General features: G+C 39.4%; 1 protein-coding gene across 1 annotated transcript in view; it reads right to left on the bottom strand.

The window, feature by feature from the left end:
• Nucleotides 1-21022, bottom strand: part of CSMD3 (CUB and Sushi multiple domains 3) — a 629782-nt gene that overhangs the window by 406373 nt on the left and 202387 nt on the right. The window contains exon 6 of the mRNA XM_035317227.1: nucleotides 342-454. Coding sequence (XP_035173118.1) covers nucleotides 342-454 — 113 coding nt within the window. The remainder of the gene's footprint in view (nucleotides 1-341; nucleotides 455-21022) is intronic.

Genomic DNA, 21022 nt, shown 5'->3' on the forward strand with positions numbered 1-21022 from the left:
CACACATTTTAATAATAAAAAACATTATTTCTGCATGTGTTTTGCAAACTCTTTCAGAAATCAGGACCATTTTAAAAGCTAAGTACTGCAAAGGGAAGAGTGAAATAGATATCTGCTGTAATGTTATATACACTATATATATACACACTACTCTAATACACTGTAATTTGATATGTCACACAGCTGACTTTATCATTTATGTAAATACAAAGTACACCTACATAGGATTTTTTTTTTATTAATGTAAAGTAGACCTTCCCATTTCCATTTCCTCCATGACTTCAAGCTTTTTAAAAAATAAAAATAAAAACAACCACACAAATGTATTTACATAAATTTACCTTGGTAGTGAGCACTAAATCCACGGTATCGATGATTGCTGTCTGTTACAAAATGTAGTCTGAGCCAATTTTTGTTGCTGATAACTGGAGGAGGTATATTCATGCCAGAGAGCCTAAATCAAAAATAAATAAATATTAATAAAAGATAAAAAATATCAAGCCTGAAGATCAGTATATTTTTATAAAGCTGTGATAAAGGTCTTGTATGGAAACTTTTATCTTTTTTAAACACCCATGCAATTCATAATGCTGGTGAGTGAGACTTTACATATCCTTGAATAATATGTTATGACAAGTGTGAACAGACAACATTGTCCACTCTGCATGATAAAGTGAGGGGATACAAATCAGCGTTAATCTGGAAACAGTACAGTCACGCTACTGATCAGGCACAGCATTATCATGACACTCAGGCTAGAAAGAGTTTGTGTATATGTAGGTCAGTGGACAAGTTAGGCAGAATACTGCTCTGGGCAGCAGGAAAGGTATTGCACCCTGTGACCTTCAAGTTCAAGATAAGACACAGGAGAGCTTAAATCATGCAGACCACTAAAAACTGTAAAACAGACACATTTTTCAAGGGTTAATATTTCTCTAAATTCATGGAACAACAGAAGTAACTGTCACTCTGTGGCTTCAGAGAATAAGCAAACCAGTTATTAGAAGTAAAAGAAGGGAATTGTAGTGGATTGACCTCATGCATCAGCCAAACACCACACAGCTGCTCACTTGCTCCCCTTCCCCTCACAGCAGGACAGGGGAGAGAACAGGAAGAGTGAAATCAAAAAAAACTCATCAGTTGAGATAAATAAAGCTTAAAAACCATCCTACTAACTCAAGGAGAAAGGGAGAAAAAATCCAATGATACAAAAGCAATCACTCTCCACATCCCACAGTCAAGACCTAGCCAGTCTTCCAGCAACATCTACCTGCCCTCAAAGCCCTCTCTCCTCAATTTTTATTGCTGACCACAATGTTTTATGGATGGAATATCCCTAAGATCAGTTTGGGTCCCCTCTTCAGCTTTTGTACGTTTCCAGCAGCATCTTGCCCTTGCCACAGCCTACTCACTGTGGGGGCAGAAAGATAAAAAGAGAAAGCCTTGACGTTGTGCAGGCACTGCTCAGTAACAGCCAGAACACTGGGGTGTTAGCATCTCTGTTTTCGTCACAAACCCAAGCTACAAAACCATATAGGCAGCTATGAAGAAAATTAACTCAAAAGAAGCCAATTTTGTTGTCATTTTTTCGTGCTTTTCTCTTTTTAATGTTAGGACATTATTCCAATTACTGTAGTCTTTCATCTTGACTTGCTCATTATGAAGGTCTGAATTAGAGGTAATGTTTTTTTGTTGATGTTGTTGTTTGTTTTGTTTTCTTTTTTTTATCTTGTTTGTTTTTATTATTATATTATTATATAAGGTGAATGTCAAAAGGTGAATAAGTTTTTGATAAAAAAGTCCATCAAATCAGTAATCCGAGATATTTTTCTTACTAAAGCAGGAAGAAAAATCACATCTTCAGGATGTCAACATACCCACCTTGGTCCTTCCATTTTATTTCTCAACAGAGCTTTTGCTGTAGTTAGAAAAAAATGCTAGCCATTTTATGTTCAGACATTGTGGATTCCCCTTCTATGTTTAAAAAAATCTATAATGAAACAGGTCACAAAGCTATTCAGGCAATCTACTAGTGAGATTTGGTTTTAGTGATTTCTTGCTTTTACAGGGGACTTTTCATCTAACCTTTAAAGTGGTTTTGCAAAGTACAATGATGTCATTATCAGTATTTTTATCTCCATTTTACAGAGAAAATCATGCACAGGGAGGAAGCTACTTCAATAAACTCAATACTAAGCAATAGTATACTCAATACTGAGCAATACACTCAATACTAAGAGGGAAAACATCTTTTGTCATAACAAAACATCTAACCAACTAAATAACATATTCCACGTCAGTCTGTGTCAACATAATTTCCTTAGATATCTCAGTTTTTTTAAACAGTATTTCAGAAAATAAACATTACATTAATTGTCTGGACTATCACCAGTAATAGAGCAAAACTTTGACCTCACAGAACAGTGGCCTCCTCTAAACTTCCATTCTTTTCATCACTAATGTCAGTGTATATTCTACCTCACAATAGTATTTGCCCATCTGTATTTCCAACCCCAGAGTCATTTTGTGCATTAATACTTGTTTTAAGCTTTGGAATCATATTGTAATAGCAGTATGCAACAATACAGATAGCTGAAATAGTGAAGAAAATTAACAGTAAAATCAAGAAAGTAATGGCAAATCTCTGAGGACCAAATTTTTGCTTTTGGCTTCTTTGTCCTAGAAATGCCTAAACCTAATTTTAATTTTAGCTCTGACTTGGAGCTGTTAAGGTTTAGCTGGTCAGCTTAGACTCTGAAAACTAATGCTTTTTAGATGCAGAAGACTGGATTGAATTTCTGCTTGTGACAACCAACCCAGGGAAACTGGGTTCTTTTGATAGCAGTTCCTCCTCTAACACTTTGTTTTTATGTAAAGCATACTCTAAAGGGCAGTATTACTTGCTAAATGCCTTCCTAGCTTCCTCAAAGGGAGTGTGTTCCTTTAAATTTATAACTTGAAGAAAACTCAAGTAAGCAAGCTTTTATACAAATCTCCCCTTCCCCAACGTGCTTAAGGGCTAGGGCAGAGGTGGCTAAGAACCAAGAAAAAAAAAATGGCAATATCAATAAATAGCTTCTACAGAAGAGACGTGTTTCATATAAAACATTACAGCTTTCATTAATTCTTTCCATTAGTAGTCTGCTTTATTAAAAATGATACATTGTAAGATATGTGATAGCTTTGAAAAACACAGCCAAGAAAATTTATCTATTTTATAGATTTAAAAAATTCCAATTAAAAATTTAGCTAGAGATTTTGGTTTAAATTGGAAACTACATTCTTAACCTTCGGTCACGATCCTCTTGCTATAAAATCCATTTTTCTATGGTTTTATTACTTTAGAATTATCTGTGGATGAGTAGTATAAGCACATTTGCAAAAGTTGAAAGGTGTTGATTAGCCTATTCTAAAACTAATTCAACCATTCCTTCAAAGAGAAAACCCAGGACATTTTCTTCAAACTTTTTTCTCCCTACTATGTAGGACTGAACAAAATAGCAATTTCTCTTGTACTCAACAACGGTCCTCAAAAAACTATGGCAAACAAAGTTTGTTTTTCCTCTTATCCTACATAATACAGATAAGACAGAAGCCTAGATCTGTTCTCAACACTAATTTTTCTTATTATTTCATTAGTGTGTACATGGTTTCTACATGAGGAAGTGGTTCTGATTTCTCTGTACAATATTAGAGCCTTGGCTGAAAACTGTGCTGGTTGTGGATAGGAAAGTGACCTTCGTAGCACTGAAAGAAATTGCTTGCATTCTCAGGGTAAAAGCAATTTCTTTTGGGGGTCAGCCTTAAGGAATTTGCTTTGCTCTACCATTATTCAATTCCAGATTTTGAAGTGGTTTAGTTATTGTTATGGACAATGATCAAGGTACATCTGAAGTCAACTGTATTCACAGTGAAACATGTAATTTAGAACTGAAGAAAAATAAAAAGTACCCCTTAAAAATGTCTAATAAGCTTGTGTAGGTGATATTGTTTTGTAAAGAAGACTTTTGAAAGAAAAACAACTTGGAGGTGGTGGTGTTCCTTACATCTTTTCACAACCAAGCTATCTGAAAATCGAATTTATTTTAAGACTATTTTCCAAATTTCTGAAACTGTGTTAGTGCCCTCTTTCCCTGAGGGACTATCATATCTGACAAAATGCCTGGCTGCCACAACTTGTTATTTAAGGACTTGCAAATACTTGCTTTAGAATGTTTTTATACTATGGAAACCCACTAAGTGATCTTACTCATTTCAGCGGTGGAACAAATGGAATCTAACTTTTTTTCAGCTTAGTAAATTTACTTAAAATCCTGGATCCAAGGAATTTGGATGACTGTTTAAAAATGGATGATTGTTTAAAAAATAATTTAAGAAAAAAATAGTGCTATGGAATTGCAAAAGGATATGTATAGTGGATAAATCCATGGTGAGTGTATAAGCGAGTGTTTATAGAAGTATTTATACCTCTTTTTGGTGTGTGTCCCCCCCCACCTCTGCCCCATAGAATTTCCAGTCATTTCTGCATGAACCAGAAGAAAACCAAGGAACAATGGTTTTTTACTAGTTAGTATGTAAGATCTAGGTATTCTGTGTGCTCCTCTCCTAGGCTTAAGCCAGTAATGCTATTCCTAGAAGAAAGTATGCAAAACATAATCAGAAACACCAGTTATGATGCCTCTTGGTTTGTGTAATTTATTTATTTTGATTTTTGGCTTTTGTTTGTTTTTAAATATATATATATATTGCCAATTAACAAGTTACATCCCTTCTTCAGGAAACTGTGGATGTCAGTTCAAACCTTGTCTCTAGCAAAGGGATAAAGGGATGGGAAATCCAAAATGTCACCCAAGTTCATTTCCTCGACAAAAGCTAGCATGTATAGAAAGAGGCAGTTTCTATAAAAATACATGTATAATTCATGTGCACTTTCTACCATTTGTATTACTAAAATGATCATTCTGCAGAAAAGATCAAGGTATTCATCAAGCAAGAAGGAAAATGTAACCTACTCTAGCCTGTAAAGATTAGACTGCAGGTAGATGACAGAGAGAGCAAACTTCCACTTTTGAACTTTGAACCCTCCTTCAAAATTGTTTATGACTTTTAACACCCAAGTTCCCCATAGAATCTAGATCGTAATGGTACATGGAGACTCTGGCAGACAGATTCCAACTCCAAAGTCTGACAGCAATCATTTGTGTAAGCAGAGCATTCTTAATGGCTTGTGTTACTGGTGAAAGACCCATTTTTGCATTAATAAATTCTACCTTCCTTTATCATTATTAAAAAAAAATCTAGTATTGAACTAGTATTTGTGATATTAAATTGTGACAGACAGGACGTTCTACTGAAACATTTTATTTTGAAACCTTTAATTGAAGCCAAAGAAGCAGTCTGCTTATATTGTTTATTGGCCAGTCAACAGGGTAGCTGCTGCTTAGGCTGGTGGTACTTCGTAGCCTGGCTGCCAGGTTAGCAATTGGCCTCCTAATTGCTTGATCATTTGGCTTCTGGCTCTTTTTTTTCTTATTTGTTGCCCAGTAAGTACCAAATTCTGATCTTTATAATTTGTGATTTTTATGGGACTGTTCCCAGAAAATAGGTTTGCAAGCTGACAGAAAATGGTTGCTTATTCTGCTCATGTAACTTCCCTTTACTCATGTCAGTTTATTTTCTTAACAAACTGTAAAGCTGTTCACCATTACCATAATTCACTGGGAGTCCAGCCTACTTTTGTGACAAGTATTATTTCAAGCATAGCTACACTGCATCACCTACAGTATTTTCCTAAATTTCAGAGAAAAATACCATATCCAGTACAGTTAGCTGTACTTGTATAGGACTTATCATCACTTGCAAAGATTTCTAGTGTCCTTTCCTTTGCCCTCCATGATTAACCTGATCCCATAAAATGGTAACTCTTGTTATAAAAAGCTTCATAACGAACATTTCTATAAAAGAATCCGTAACAATGTAGATGTAAGAACACTAACTTGTGGATACAAGACCAAGATTTGGGTCTCTGGTTTAACAAATTCAGACACAGAACTTCAGAAAAAAAGTGTTGGCCTTTTACAGAAACCTTGGAAGGCTCCCATTCTTTTGGAGGACCGGAAAAAGGATTTTAGTCTTACAGTTTTGTGGGCAGAAAATACTTCTTTCAGCTCTGTTTAGAAAGAACTATATTAGTATCAAAGACACAAAGCTGAAACTGATTGAATATATAACACATTGCTTGTTTTGAAAGATCCTGAATGATTTTGTGATTAAGACACTAACTTAACCATTAATCTTTTAGTCACACACTATACAGGTACGATTTTATACGACTAGGCCATCAATGTCCTTTATTTTTCCAATTATGGGTCTTAATGGCAGTCATTATAATTGTGAATGTCTCTTGCATGGTTGCTTAGAGTACTGGCTTCTTTATCCTCACTTCCCCTCCCACCCACCCACCCCTGGAAACGTTCCATCTAAATTATACTAAACCACTTTGGAGCAAGGACACTGTGACATATGTTGTCAAACAGAAAACCACTCCTCCTATCTCTTACAAAATATTTCTGTTTAAACCAAGATTCAATATTTTAATTTAGTCAAAGATATTTTGTCAAAGATATAAATGTTATATGCTAATAGATATTTTCAGCTATCTTTAAACGGTTAAGAGGATAGGTCAACAAGATGGCTAATTGTCTATAAATTGGGCTTCTGTGAAAGTATTCCAATTTAAATATTCAAGTAACATAAAAACAAGTATTTTCAGAACTCTGCATTTCCTGGAAATTTAATTGCAGCTTACATTTATGCATCATCAATGTATTTAACACTGGTATATCTGCATTACAGAAAAAGATGTAGGAGCTGCAGAATCTTTAAGTGAGTAGAAATTTTCTTTGAACTGTATGCATGAAACTCCAGCTGTAGGTGGGTATCAGGGCTTCTCTTTTGTGTGCAGCCTGTACACTGAAGTCATTAATTCCCCAGCTGATTCAGGAGTTTACTATCCATAGAGAAGACAGACTGGCTTGAGAAAACTGACCAAATGGAGAGGTAATTACAGGATTATTTTATTGAAATATGCAAATTTTCACTGTTAAGTCTTTGAAAAATCCAATCAAGAAACAATATAGGAAGATAAAGATTACCTTAGAGATACAGCATGCATATAAACAAAGAAAACAAGAGGAAGGAAATTGAGTTAATCTTCTGCACTGCCATAATTCAATGTCCAGGAATAAGGGATGACGGAACTCTTTCAGAGGAGAAAGTAACCAGTAACCGTTCGATCTTTAAGGAGAGAAGACAGACTTTTCTCCATAAAAACAGCTTAAAGGTTACAAATGAAGCAGAAAAATATTTAAGGCACAAGCCAGTGAAAGACCTCTTTCCTAAAACCAGTCAACTGTAAAACTGTCTATAACAGGACTAAACATTTTAATCAAGAACCAGAACACTGACAAGCTTGAAACTGGATTCAGACTTGACTGATGTTTACACATCTCAGCACTGAAGCCAAGTGAGTTACAAAAAGCTGTTTGTCAAAAGCGTAGTAAAGTACCACTCTTCAAATTTAACCTCATGCGCTATTTAGAGCTAAATTAAGCTTTTTAAGGTAGAAACAACACCATGAACGTTTATTTCCAAATTATAAAACAAAACAAAGAAAACTTAAGCCAATGTTTGGGAGGAAGAAAAGAAAGTTTTACATTTTGTTACCTAGAAAAAAAAATGTTCTGGAAACTTCTTTAACAATCTATTAATTAATTTCATTCAGCTACAGGGATAAAAATAATTCATGCTAAGACTTTATCAAGTTCATTATGATGCCTGGAAAACTTTTTTTGTTAAAAAAAAAAAAAAAGACATTGTTTTAAAAAAGTCACTGGTGAAATATATGAAAGCCCTGTCATGCCTTTGCAATGTTGGAAAGAGTTCAATTTCAAAGTAATGTTATTGTCATATAAAGCAAGTCTATGAGAAACCACTACAAAGTCATTTAGACCTTTTTCGGTCCTTACATGATAAATTAAATTTTGTAGTACTGTGGATAAGAAAGGTTGTAAAGTGCCAAGATTAAGAATTTTTTTTAAGCTTCAGAAGTAGATTACAGTTTATAAATCCAAATGTTCTTATGACAAAGATTTTCCAATTAATCTGTTGAATTGGTGAAGAAGGAAGTAGGATGAACACTACGACTTCCAAACATACATACATTGAATTGTTAAGTCTATCATACCAAGTAATGTGTTGTTTATGACACATGTAATAAGCACAATAATGCTGGATAATGTTGCTATCCCAAGCATCTGAAGGACTAGTGTATTAAGTTGCAGATTTTCATATAGATGTTAGGGACTCTGAAGGTATCATTATTCATAAATGTGATGCAAACAGAATCGTAGAATCATAGAATCATTAAGGTTGGAAAAGACCTTCAAGATCATCTAGTCCAGCCATCCCTCTACCACCAATATTGCCAACTATAATATATCTACTAAATACTTCATACACAAAGTGACATCAAGATTACAACTGTACAGAGTGTAACTGTCCAGGCCACAGGCAACCAGTTTCCCCAGAAGAATACTGTGGGAGACCATGTCAAAGGCTTTGCTGAAGTCTAGGTAGACTACATCAACAGCCTTTCCCTCATCTACCTGTCTGGTCACACGGTCATAGAAGGAGATGAGGTTGGACAAGCACGACCTGCCTTTTGTGAACCCGTACTGGCTGGGCCCAATCCCCTGGATGCTATGCACATGCCATGTGATCTTATCCACGATGATTCACTCCATAACTTTCCCTGGAACCAAGGTCAAGCTGACAGGCCTGTAGTTCCCCTGATTCTTCTTACAGCCGTTCTTGTACATGGGAGTCACGTTGGCAAGCCTCCAATTGTCTGGGACCTCTCCAAATAACAGGAACACTGACAGATGGTGTAAAGTGGCTTGGCAATCACCTCCACCAGTTCCCTCAGCACCCTAGGGTGGAGCCCATCTGGTCCCATGGACTTCTGACGTTCCAGATGGAAGAACGGGTCTCTAACTGTCTCTTCCTGAATCACGGTGCATGATTCTCTACCTGAATCACAGGGGACTTCCAGGGCAGGGCATAAAATACCCTGAGGATAACTGATCCAACTATTAAAGACAAATGTAAAGAAGGCGTTGAGAACCTCAGCCTTTTCCTTATCCTCAGTGATCACATTCCCTGCTGCATCAAGTAAAGGACAGAAATTCTCCTTGGCTATTCTCTTACTGTTAATATATTTGTAAAATAATTTCTTGTTCTCTTTTACTGCAGCGGTCAATCTGAGTTCAAGCTGGACTTTTGCCTAACTTCCTCCCTGCGTATCTTAGCAACTTCCTTGCAGTTGCCCCAAGTAGCCTGTCCCTTCTTCTAGTGGGCATGGACTCTTTCTCCCAGAGTCTCAACAAAAGTTCCCTGTTCATCCATGCTAGACTTCTTTCCCTCCAGATCGCCTTATGGGACTCAGGAACAGCCTGCTCCCGTGACTGTAAGATTTCTGTCTTGAGGAGCACCCAAGGCTTCCTGGACTCCTTTGCCCTTCTCAGGACTGACTCCCAGGGGACCCCTACAACAAGTGCCCTGAATAGATCAAAGTCCTCTCTCCAGAAGTTAAAGATAACAGTTTTGCTGGTTACCCTTCTGACATCACCAAGAATAGATCACTCTACAATTTCATGGTCACTCTGCCCAAGACAGTCCCCAACCTTCACATCTCCCACCAGTCCTTTTCTGTTATTGCAGAGCAGGTCTAGTGGGGCACCTCCCCAGCAGGGTCTCATACTAGCTGTGTCAGGAATCTGCCTACCACTCTAGAAACCTCCTGGACTGTTTCCTCTGCATACTATTATATTTCCACCATATATCAGGGAAGGTGAAATCTCCCATGAGAACAACTGCTGGCAATTGTGCAGCTTCTGTGAGCTGCTCATAAAATGCCTCATCCATCTCTTCATCCTGATTTGGTGGGGGTCTGTTATGGACTGCCTAGATGTTACCCCTACAGGCCTAGATGTTACCCCTACAGGCCTTCCCCCGATCCTTATCCATAGACACTCAACTTTATCATTCCCAGCCCCAAGCCATTCAACATCAAAACATTATTTAATATGAAGAGCCACACCACCACCCTTCCTTCCTTATCTGTCCCTTCTGAAGAGCTTGTAGCAGTCTACCACAGTACTAGTCATGGGAGTCACCCCACCACGTTTCACTGCCAGCAACTAGGTCGTAATTAGCCTGCTGCACAATTCCTTCCAACTCCTCCTGTCTGTTGCCCATGCTGCATGCATTGGTGTAGATGCACTTCAGATGAGACAACTGCCTCACCCCCAGCTTAGCATTACTCCCCTGCACTCTTCTCTGGTGAGCCCTATTTCACCTGCTTCCCCCATTATAGCTAGTGTAAAGCCCTCTCAGTGAGTCCTGTCAGCTCCTGCACTAGGATTCATTTCCCCCTTTGAGATGGATGAGTTCCATCCACCAACAATAAGCCAGGGGTTGAGTAAACTGCCCCACAGCCAAAGAACCCAAAGTTCTTGTTTCAACACTAGGCTCTCAGCCAGTTATTCATTACCTGTGCTTTCCTAGCCCACTCCGTGTCCTTCACCTCCCCAGAAGGTATAGAACAGAACACCACTTGCACTCCCACTCCTTGAACTATTCACCCGAAATGCCTGCAATCTCCCTTCATAGCTCTGCCACCATGCTGAGCGCATCTTCCACCAGCTCGCACCTCACACAAGGGAATGCCTGCCACCCTCCCTAGAAGCAACAGACTTTGTCACTCCCTGCAGCCAGAGAGCTGTAGAGCCACAGTTCTGGACAGACCCCGTTTGGGTCACCACAGCCTTTTTGGGGCAAATTCCCTGCCTGGTGGAGACCATGGTAAGAACTGAGGTCACAGGGACTGCCAGTAGACAGAATGGACTCACAAGCGAGGAGGGGCAGAACTCCTGTGCCCTGCCACACGAGCTCCCACACCCACCACTGCAGCACGCCATGGGTGGTAATCACGCGCTGGTCGCCCCTCCCCGTACCTGCTGGGCATTGAGGAGCCTCCCTGAGGCTTCTTTAAGGCTGAGGACGGTATGAGTCTATGAAGAGTTGGTGCAGAAATCCCGCGCCCTGCCACACCAGCGCGCACGCGCTCCTGGCCCCTACCTGCTCCTGCTGAACAGAAAAATTTTGCTCCTCCCCCCCGAAGCTTTTTCTAGGCAGAGGGCGAGAGCGCCGTCGCCACTGCCCTGGCAACGCCCACTCCCCCACTCCCTGTCAGCCTTTCTCGCGAGTGCGATCTGGTCGCGCTGCAGTCCTGGGCCACCCCTGGCGAAGCGAGGGCTCGAAATCCCTCTGTAATGCATGGCCGGGCACTGCGCCTGCGCTGGATCCAAGGCCGCCGACCTCGACTACTGAACAAAATTAATATAATATAATATCGTAAGGTATGGCATGATATGATAATATTGTTCCTGGTTCTACAACTAAATGTTCAATATGTCACAGATGCAATAAGGTGGTATAGCTTATTACACACAGAATCTTGTTTGGGCAGAAGGGAACACCCCATAGATGTGGCCAGAATTTACTCTTGGTCCAATTAATGCTTTAACAGACAAATTTAAATACAGGAAAGTTTCATTAATAATAGTAATGTGATATATGGAGTAACAATTCGTGTCAAGAAGATGGTGGATGTTAATAAAGAAGGGGGAGGTGCGGGAGTGTGGCCATGGGGGTTGACAAGCCACGTGGTTGGTGATAAGATCAGACTCTTAACGATGAGGCCATCGATGAGGCCATGTAAAGAAGAACAAGGAACAAAGAGGGAACAAAGAAGGGTGATTAAGGAGACGCCTTGCCGTCTCGGGTTGCTTTTTCTCCCGCCGTTAAGGCATGGAAGTTGCTGGGGGGTTGCTGGTTGAAACCGTTAAAATTTGTTAATGGTATATGATAATCATATTGTTAGTGTGGTTTCAAGGGTTAACGGAACGCGGGAAAAGACGGCCTAGCATGGGTTGGTGTCGATCACGTTTTGTTGCTTTCGGGAACCTTGCGGAGAGCAGACCACGCGTAGAAGAACAGGGAGCCGGTCGGGGCCCACCCTGCGGTCTGGACGAGGCCCAGGAACCCACATGTTCTGCACAGGAACAAAAGGTTGCTAGCGGTGATGGGGCGGAACCGTGAGACTCCATCCCCACGACCCCCAGGGACCACCGCCATGAGACACTGCGCAGGCACCAAAAGGAGGAGTTTGTGAAAATACTAATTATAATACGAAGCGGGGATAGGTCATAAATATGTATAGGCATACTCGGATTTCTTATGAATATGTAAAAGCAATGTACTATATATTTTAAAAAGTTCGACGGCTGTGTGTGCATGTTGGTAGAGCGTAGACTCCCTGTACACTCAGCACTGTTTACTTGCCTTTTATAAGTATTACTAAATTCAGATTGAGTTGTATCTTCATTTATAATAGTAACTTTGTCAATTAAAAACACCTTTTTAGTCTCTATCCCTTTTTACTGCTGTTATGCTCATCCTGTTAATTACTGTTGAAACATGGGATTAGAAATTAGAAATCGACTGATTAAGAATAAATATGTAGGCAACACTCATTGCTTAATATGTGCTACATTTGCGATGTACTGTGCCTGTGCTGCGCTTAGGCCTCCAGATGAGCCCCTGGGACCCCATGGACCAAATCAAACCAACCTTATGGTTCGGACTGTGACCAAGGGCTCAGAGAGAAGGAGGACTGTTTATAAAAGGATAAGATAAAGAATGTCAGACATGCAAGGCCTCCCTCAAGATAACAGGAGTCCATCAGACCCCGAGAACCAGACCAAACCAACCTTATGGCCCAGATTGTGACCAAGGGCTCAGAGAACATGCGCAGGAAGATGAGGTGAAAAGTTTGACTCTGATGAAGACGTTTTACTTCATCCTGGCAACCACCCGGACGACCACCAGAGTACTACGCAAGCGCAGAAGGACTGATAAGATAATATGCATACAAAGCGGGGCTAGGCGGAGCTAGGAAATGAATATGCATAGATGTGTTGCAAAACTTAATGCATATGTAATATTTTAGGGGATAAAAGAGAATGCAAGCGAGTGAATTGCACGCACGACTTTGGTGTGACTACCCCCTGTGCTGCCCAGCGCTGAATAAACATACCTACTTTACAATCTTACTGATTGTAGAGTCAGTTTTTCATGAGTGAGTCACTGTGTCCTGAGATCAGCACTTCAGTTAGAGAAACACAGAATCATCTAGGTTGGAAGAGACCTCCAAGATCACCGAGTCCAACCTCTGACTTAACACTAATAAGTCCTCCAGTAAACCATATCACTAAGCTCTACATCTAAATGTCTTTTAAAGACCTCCAGGGATGGTGACTCAACCACTTCCCTGGGCAGCCTATTCCAGTGACTAACAACCCGTTCGGTAAAGAAGTTCTTCCTAATATCCAACCTAAAGCTCCCCTGGTGCAACTTTAGCCCATTCCCCCTCGTCCTGTCACCATGCACATGGGAGAATAGACCAACCGCCACCTCGCTACAGCCTCCTTTCAGGTACCTGTGGAGTGCAGTAAGGTCGCCCCTGAGCCTTCTCTTTCCAGGCTGAACAATCCCAGCTCCCTCAGCCGCTCCTCATAAGACTTGTTCTCCAGACCCCTCACCAGCTTCATTGCCCTTCTCTGGTCTCGCTCAGGCACCTCGATGTCCTTCTTGTAGCAAGATGCCCAAAACTGAACACAGTACTCGAGGTGCGGCCTCACCAGAGCCAAGTACAGGGGGACAATCACTTCCCAGCAGTTGTTGCCAAGCAGAAGGGAAAGGTATGTTTGACAGTCAATATCATGATGTCATCCATGGGAAGATACAAATGATGAAACTCTCCTTCCTCAACTCTGAACCACCTTAGCTATGTATTCTTGTATTGGCTTTGTGTGGCAAGGTTTTGGTAGTGGGGGGATGCAGGGATGCAGATTTCAGAAGCTGCCCCATGTTAGATAAGAGTCAGTTTCAGCAGGCTCCGGAGACCCGCTGCTGTCCTGAGTCAAGCCAATAAGCAATGTTTGTGCTTCTGTGAAAGTAGATTTAAGAGAAGGAAAATAACAACAACAAAACCTGCTGCACAACAGCAGCTGGGACAGCAAGGAGTGAGAAACAGCCCTGCAGACCATAAGGTCAATGCATCAGGAACCATACTGGAAAAGTTCTTGAAGAGCTGCTGCCTGTGGGCAGCCCCCAAAGGCTCAGTCTGTTCGGGAAGGATGGCATCCTGTGGGAGGGATCCCATGTGGAGCAGGAGAAGAGAGTGACCATGAAGGAGTGGCCAAGACGAAGCGTCAGGGACTGACCACAGTCCCCATTCCCCATTGCCCTGCACTGCTTGAGAGTAAAAGGAAGAGGGTGGATGGGGAGGAAGGTGGGTTTGTTTGTTTGTTTGTTTTTCTCACTTCTCTAGATTATTAGAAGTAGGTAATAAATTTCATTAATCTCCCTATACTGAGGCTGTTTTGCACATTATGATAATTGTTGAGTGATCTCCCCATCCTTATCTCAACCCTTGAGCTCTTTTCATCTTATTTTCACCCCCACTTCCCTTTGAAGAGGGGGAGTGAGAGGGTGGTTGTGGTGGAGCTCAGCTGCCCAGCAGAGTAAAACCACCACATTTCTTAAAAGAGCCCACCTTTTTTTGTTTCTTTGTTTGTTTTGTTTTGTTTTTCCCCTCTTACTGGTTCCCAGCTTTCCCCAGCCCCAATTAACACAGAGGGCCAATGTTTTTTACATGCCAGGTGCCTTGGATTTAGAACCTTACATGATAGTCACATAGAACCTTGACTAGTGAGCAACTGTCAGAGTTCAAGAAGCTAAGAACAGCTCAGGTCAAGACACCCCAGAAGAGTTCTAAGACAATCTCCTGTCAAATAAGTGGTCTGTGGCCATTTACCAGTAATTAGGTAAAAGTCTTATTTACTGGGCTACTACTTGGTATCTGTACTGCTGAATTCACACCACAGAAACTGGTAGGAAACAGGAAGGAAAAAAGTATTTCTCCCTGCAGTTAATTCTCATTTAACTTCTCTCCCTAATCCTTGGCACTTCATGTAGCTACAGTAGTTAAAATGAAAAGCACATACAGGCTTGCGATATTCAAACTGGTAAAAGACTTCTAATTATATTTTCCTTACAGCATAAAGGGAAATTGGCATGCAACTCTGACTAGAGATAAAGTTTAAAATATAAGTCAAATTATTCCCACTCTGTAGCAAAATTAGGGAACCCATGGGTCTTATTAGAAGTACTTTTAGAATCTGAAAGTTTTTCTGAGTATCTGACACTTTTGTTACTCATCATTAGACATTAAATCTAAAAAGCATTGTTCCCTAGTATGAGAATAAAACCCCAAAATGCTGTCACATTAGGCTTGAGTCAGTTATGTTATTTCATCTGTTTTGAGGATGATAAAAAGACAGTGCAAGTCCTAAAGCACCTTTAAAGGAAAACTCCACAATACAAAGTAAGAGATAAAATTTAAGCAGCTGGATTCAAGATACAAGTGATCTTTTTCTTAGAGTTCATTCTTTCCAATTTCCTGTTTTCTGCCTCTGAAAATGAGATAAAATCTTCGGTCGCAGAAGACTACTCTAAACATAATTGCTGCCTAGGAATCTATGCAGATTACTTGCAGAAACATTCACCTCAGCTAGATTCTACCTAATTTTCAGGGAATTTATATTTTGCTTGGTTACAGTTTTTGCAACAACTTGCTTCTATATCTCAATCTCAGGTCTCCTGAGTGTACTGAATTTATCGTATAAGACATTAACATTTTAAAATTGCTTACATTTATCTTCAGTGACCTTCCCATCTTCTGTAATATCTATAAACTAATATATTTTGTACTCGATCATTTTATAGAGCTTTCATCTCAAAGATGATCTCTCCCTTGGAGAGATGCTGGACCTCATTTATGACTTGCCATGGCAGGGGCTGTCAATGGACCCTGCCATGTAAGGAACCTTTAGAAATCATTCAGTCTAAGCTGCCTGCCAAATCAGGTTGTCTATGGCCATGTCTGGTTGGGTTTTGAATATCTCCACAGACAGAAACTCCATAACTTCTTTGGACAACAATATTGAGTTTTATTCTGTACAGATAGAATTTAATGTATTTCAACTTGTTTTCAATAAAACTCTGGTTCTCTCATCCTCTTTCCCACCTTTCAGGTATTTATACATATGGATACGATCCCCCTTGAGCCTTCTCTTCTCTGTGGTGGACAGTCTCACTTCTCTCAGCCTCTGAGATGAAAGATGATCCATCATCTTTTTGGCCCCGTGCTGGTCTCCCTGCAGTAAGTCCCTAACTCTTTTGTACTGGGAAGCCCAGATCTGGATACAGTGCTGCAGATTCAGTCTCACCAGTACTGAACAGAGGGGAAGGATCACTTTGCTTATCTGCTGGCAATGCTCTGGCTAATAAAGCCCAAGTGACCATTGGCTTTATTTGCCACAAGACTGCATTGCTGGCTCTCAGCATGTACTGGTGCCTAGGGTTTTTCCTCCCTAGGTGCAGGACTGTACATTTCCCTTTGTTCGTTCCATGAGGTTCCTCTCAGCCTATTTCTCTAGCTTGTTTAGGTCCCTATGAATGGCAGCACAGGCAGCACAACCATTTGCTGTATCAGAAGCTGCTTCCAGTTTTTTATCATCTGTGAACTTGCCAAAGGCATACTTTGTTCCAGTCAGGTGGACCTTGACTTCCCTAGTACTATCCCTGTAAGACAGGACAGCAAGACCACTCTTCCTTTAAGAGAAATTATTTTATTATACTTTAGGATTAAAAGACATCAGACAGAGGAATCCCAGATAGAAATGTGAAAGTAACTGATGAAGTAATATGATGGATTAATTTAATAAATTTAATCCCTCTTATTTAGCAAAAGAGCAGAAAGATTGGATTATGACATAAGCAGATGATGAAGTACTTCCTACTTGAAGGAACATATTAAATGACATCTATAGAGATTAAATATTTAAATCAGAAAACAGATTATTTGGAACTGAGGTACCTAAAAGAGCTTACTCACTAAATCTCTGTTTCTCCTTTAATTTCTGTAATGGTGGATTATCGAGGAAGATTCAAAATATAAATAACATTGTGCTACTTAGACCATAGCAAAAGAAAGAGTGGCAACAAGGAGTGAGTTCACCGTGTTTATTAGAATACACACTGAAGGGAAGGGATGCCATCCAGAAGGATGTGGACAGGCTTGAGATGTGGGCCTGTGAGAACCTGACGAAGTTCAACAAGGCCAAGTGCAAGGTCCTGCATCTCGGTCATGGCAATCCTAAGCACAAATACAGGCTGGGCAGAGAATGGATTGAGAGCATCCCTGATGAGAAGGACCTGGGGGTGTTGGCAGATGAGAAACTCAACATGAACCAGCAACGTGTACTTGCATCCCAGAAAACCAATTGTATCTTGGGCTGCATCAAGAGAGGCCAGCAGGTCACGAGAGGTGATTCTCCCCCTCTACTTTGCTCTTGTGAGACCCCACCTCGAGTACTGTGTTCAGCTCTGGGGTCCCCAGCACAAGAAAGACATGGACTTATTCAGACGAGTCCAGAGGACAACCACAAAAATGACCAAGGTGCTGGAACACCTCTCCTATGAAGACTGGCTGAGAGAGCTGGGGTTGTTTAGCCTGCAGAAGAGAAGGATCTGGGGAGACCTTATAGCACCTTTCCAATACCCAAAGGGGGCCTACAGGAAAGCTGGGGAGGGACTCCTTGTCAGGAAGTGTAGTGACAGGACAAGCAGTAATGGTTTTAAACTAAAAGAGGGGAGATTTAGATTAGATATTAGGAAGAAATTATTTACTCAGAGGGCAGTGAGATCCTGGAACTGGTACAGAGAAGTTGTGGATGCCCCATCCCTGGAAGTGTTTAAGGCCAGGTTGGATGTGGCTTTGAGCAACCCAGTATAGTGGAAGGTGTCCCTGCCCATGGCAGGGGGGTTGGAACTAGATGATCTTTAAGGTCCCTTCTAACCCAAACCATTCTATTATTCTATGATGCCATGAAAGACGTTCACACTACAAAGCACATCAGTCTCTCTTCTCCTTCGTGCCGCATGACTGGCTTTTCTGTGTTTCAAAGTGAAACAATGCACAGAGACACTCAGGTACACTGAGAAGCAAAAGTAATTGCCCTGAAAAAGGATTACCATTGATGCATCTGTAGTGCTTCTAGTTCTAGAGCTTAGGTTGGTAAGGCACTGACCTAAACCTCACAGATATACATGAAGTAATATGTGCACACATAAAAAAGCAAGAATCTAGGCCAAATTCTATTGCCCTTCAATTATTCATGTTGAAAATGATGCACCAAAACAGATCGGATATTGAGTGATTACTGAGTTTATGTATGCTAATATATCTGGAATAAGATACATTTTTTTAAATGTGTTTTATATTTTTTAGAATAATAAATATTATAGGAGCAATTTAAAAAATAAAACATTTGTGACAAACATTATGAGAAATCTTTCATGAGGGATTTTTTTTTCTTAATTTTATTTTAATTGTATATAAACATATTTGAAAAAAATACTATTTTATTCATGAAAAGTCGTCATGCACACAAATACAAAATCATAATTCATATAACTGTTTTCTTTAAAAAACTATACTCTCAGAAATAAGCATACACATCAGGGACATCACTGCGTGGGTCTGGCTGCTAGCTACCTGATGTTTCCAGTAAATCAAACTGTGAACTAGCAATCCATGTCACAGCATTTTGCTCTCTCCGTGCTTTGGAACCATGCCTCTCAGATGAACATTTGTAGTTTTATTTGTCCAACAGAAGACATCATACTACTTGTTAACAGAGGCCATACTGAAGATTTAAAGAGCAATAAATGTCTAAAAGACCAATATAACAAGAAATTATGAGCTGAGAAGAATGCATAAGATTCTCCTGAGTACTATCAAATCTCATACTACATTTTTTTAATTGTGGATAATTACTACTATTATAAATAATAAAAGATCATTAGTAATTGTGACTATTTCAAAATGATTTTTCTAGACCAATCTGTGCTATTTATGATATTCCCTGTATTCAAAAGTCTTCAATTTACAGCTGTTAAAAAGGCACATATTTAAAGTGAATGTTTGTGTCTTAAAATAGAAATGTAACATTTTCATTGTGATGTAAGCAAATATCATTTGTTCTTAATTCTCATCACTTTGTCTTCTACTCTCCCCCTAAAACTGTGTGCAAGGTAGATCCACGGAAGAATGGTTGTGTCCTATGACACAGAAACAAATGTTTATCAAAAAACAAATGTTTATCAAAATATTTATTTAATATAAAATTCATATTTAGTTTTTAACATATTGACTAATATAACTGACAAGTTATGCTAGAGAATAAAAACACAGTTTAGAAGAGTCACTGATAATCTGTGTTGTGATAATTACATATTTTATACTCTGAGAAAATCTGGTGCCTGAGGCCAGCTCATTCTGCAAATTTTCCAAACTAGAGCATATTGTAAGCAAACATTCCTTAGAACAAGGTAATTTTTACTAACTTTACCATGTAAATTTATTATTACTTCCAAAAAAAAATATTTTCATTTCACAAAAATATTTTTTGGTACAGTACATTTGGCTGGAAAGTTATCTAGTGTAATCAACCCTGAGTTGAAGCCAACTATAAAAAATTTAACATTTCTTGCATCTGAATTTAGTAGCTGGTAACTTCTTGTTAGATGCCTATTACTGGCACTAGTGGTAATGATGGTACTAATATGTGAGCACCCTGAGAGACTTTGCTATTCTGGACATAATCTGAGTTGTAAAGTTTGCAATTATTCAGATCTAAAAATTCATAAAAGACAAAAGATCGTGGATTCACTTATAAATAAAGATTGACCTTTAAAGTATTGTGTTTAAAATAATAATGTAACAAGTAGGAAGGTAATGAGCGCAGACTGAGTATGAACATGGAGAGGTGAAAGAAAGCTTAGGCTCCACAGCTGTGTCATTGTTCTTCGGTCCCAACCTGTAATAACCGTCCAGGCATGACACAGAAAACAAATATTAGGCCTACTGGGCAACAACATCAGCTAATTACATTTTTTAAAATTATTTTTATTTTTTTCAGAAAGACATACTGGGAAATAGCTGATTAGGAAACATGAAAAGATTTGTGCAACTGCTAATGCAGTCTTAAAGTCTGTGTAAATATCAAATATAATTTTCATTTGCAAATTAACTTCAATTTACTTTTTTTTCAGTTACTTAAGAATTCAAGGCTATTCAGCATCTCCATTAACCCTGCCTGTAACTTAATAAGGTTGTGTGCCTGCATAAATACAGGGTAAATTCTACAGTAAGAATTTACAGGCACATACAGTTTACTAATGTTTGTTATAACTATTAACTTTTTGTTTTTTTTCCTCATGTATTGGTTATTATTTCTCTGTAGGGGTTTATTCCTCATTTTGCATTTATGCCTTTATTTTATTCTATTAGTCTACAGCATTTGGTAGTTGACTGCAGTAAATTTCACCTTAATGATGTTTGCAATTTCATTTTAAATTATCAGCATCATCTTGAAATATACTTCTGTCCTCTAAAGAGCTTGCAGTCCTCCCACAGGTCTGTGTCATTAAAAATATTTATGCATAGCTCCTATTTGACTGTCTAAGATACACCAAAAATATTTAACATTACCAGGCCTAGAACAAAACCCTCTAGGATATAATCTGAAATGGCTTACAGAGGCTGGTAACTGTTCTTCATTTCCCAACTAAATACACCATACATTTAGAAAACACAGTGAGTCATTTTTCCCCTAGTTTGTAATAGCAAGTGAAAGCCTTCATAAAGCAAAATCCATTTTGCATTATTTTTTCCCTTCTCTCCCCCCCTCCCCCCCCTCCCCCCCCTCCC

This window comes from Oxyura jamaicensis, chromosome 2 (assembly GCF_011077185.1).
Source record: "Oxyura jamaicensis isolate SHBP4307 breed ruddy duck chromosome 2, BPBGC_Ojam_1.0, whole genome shotgun sequence".
NCBI lineage: Eukaryota > Metazoa > Chordata > Aves > Anseriformes > Anatidae > Oxyura > Oxyura jamaicensis.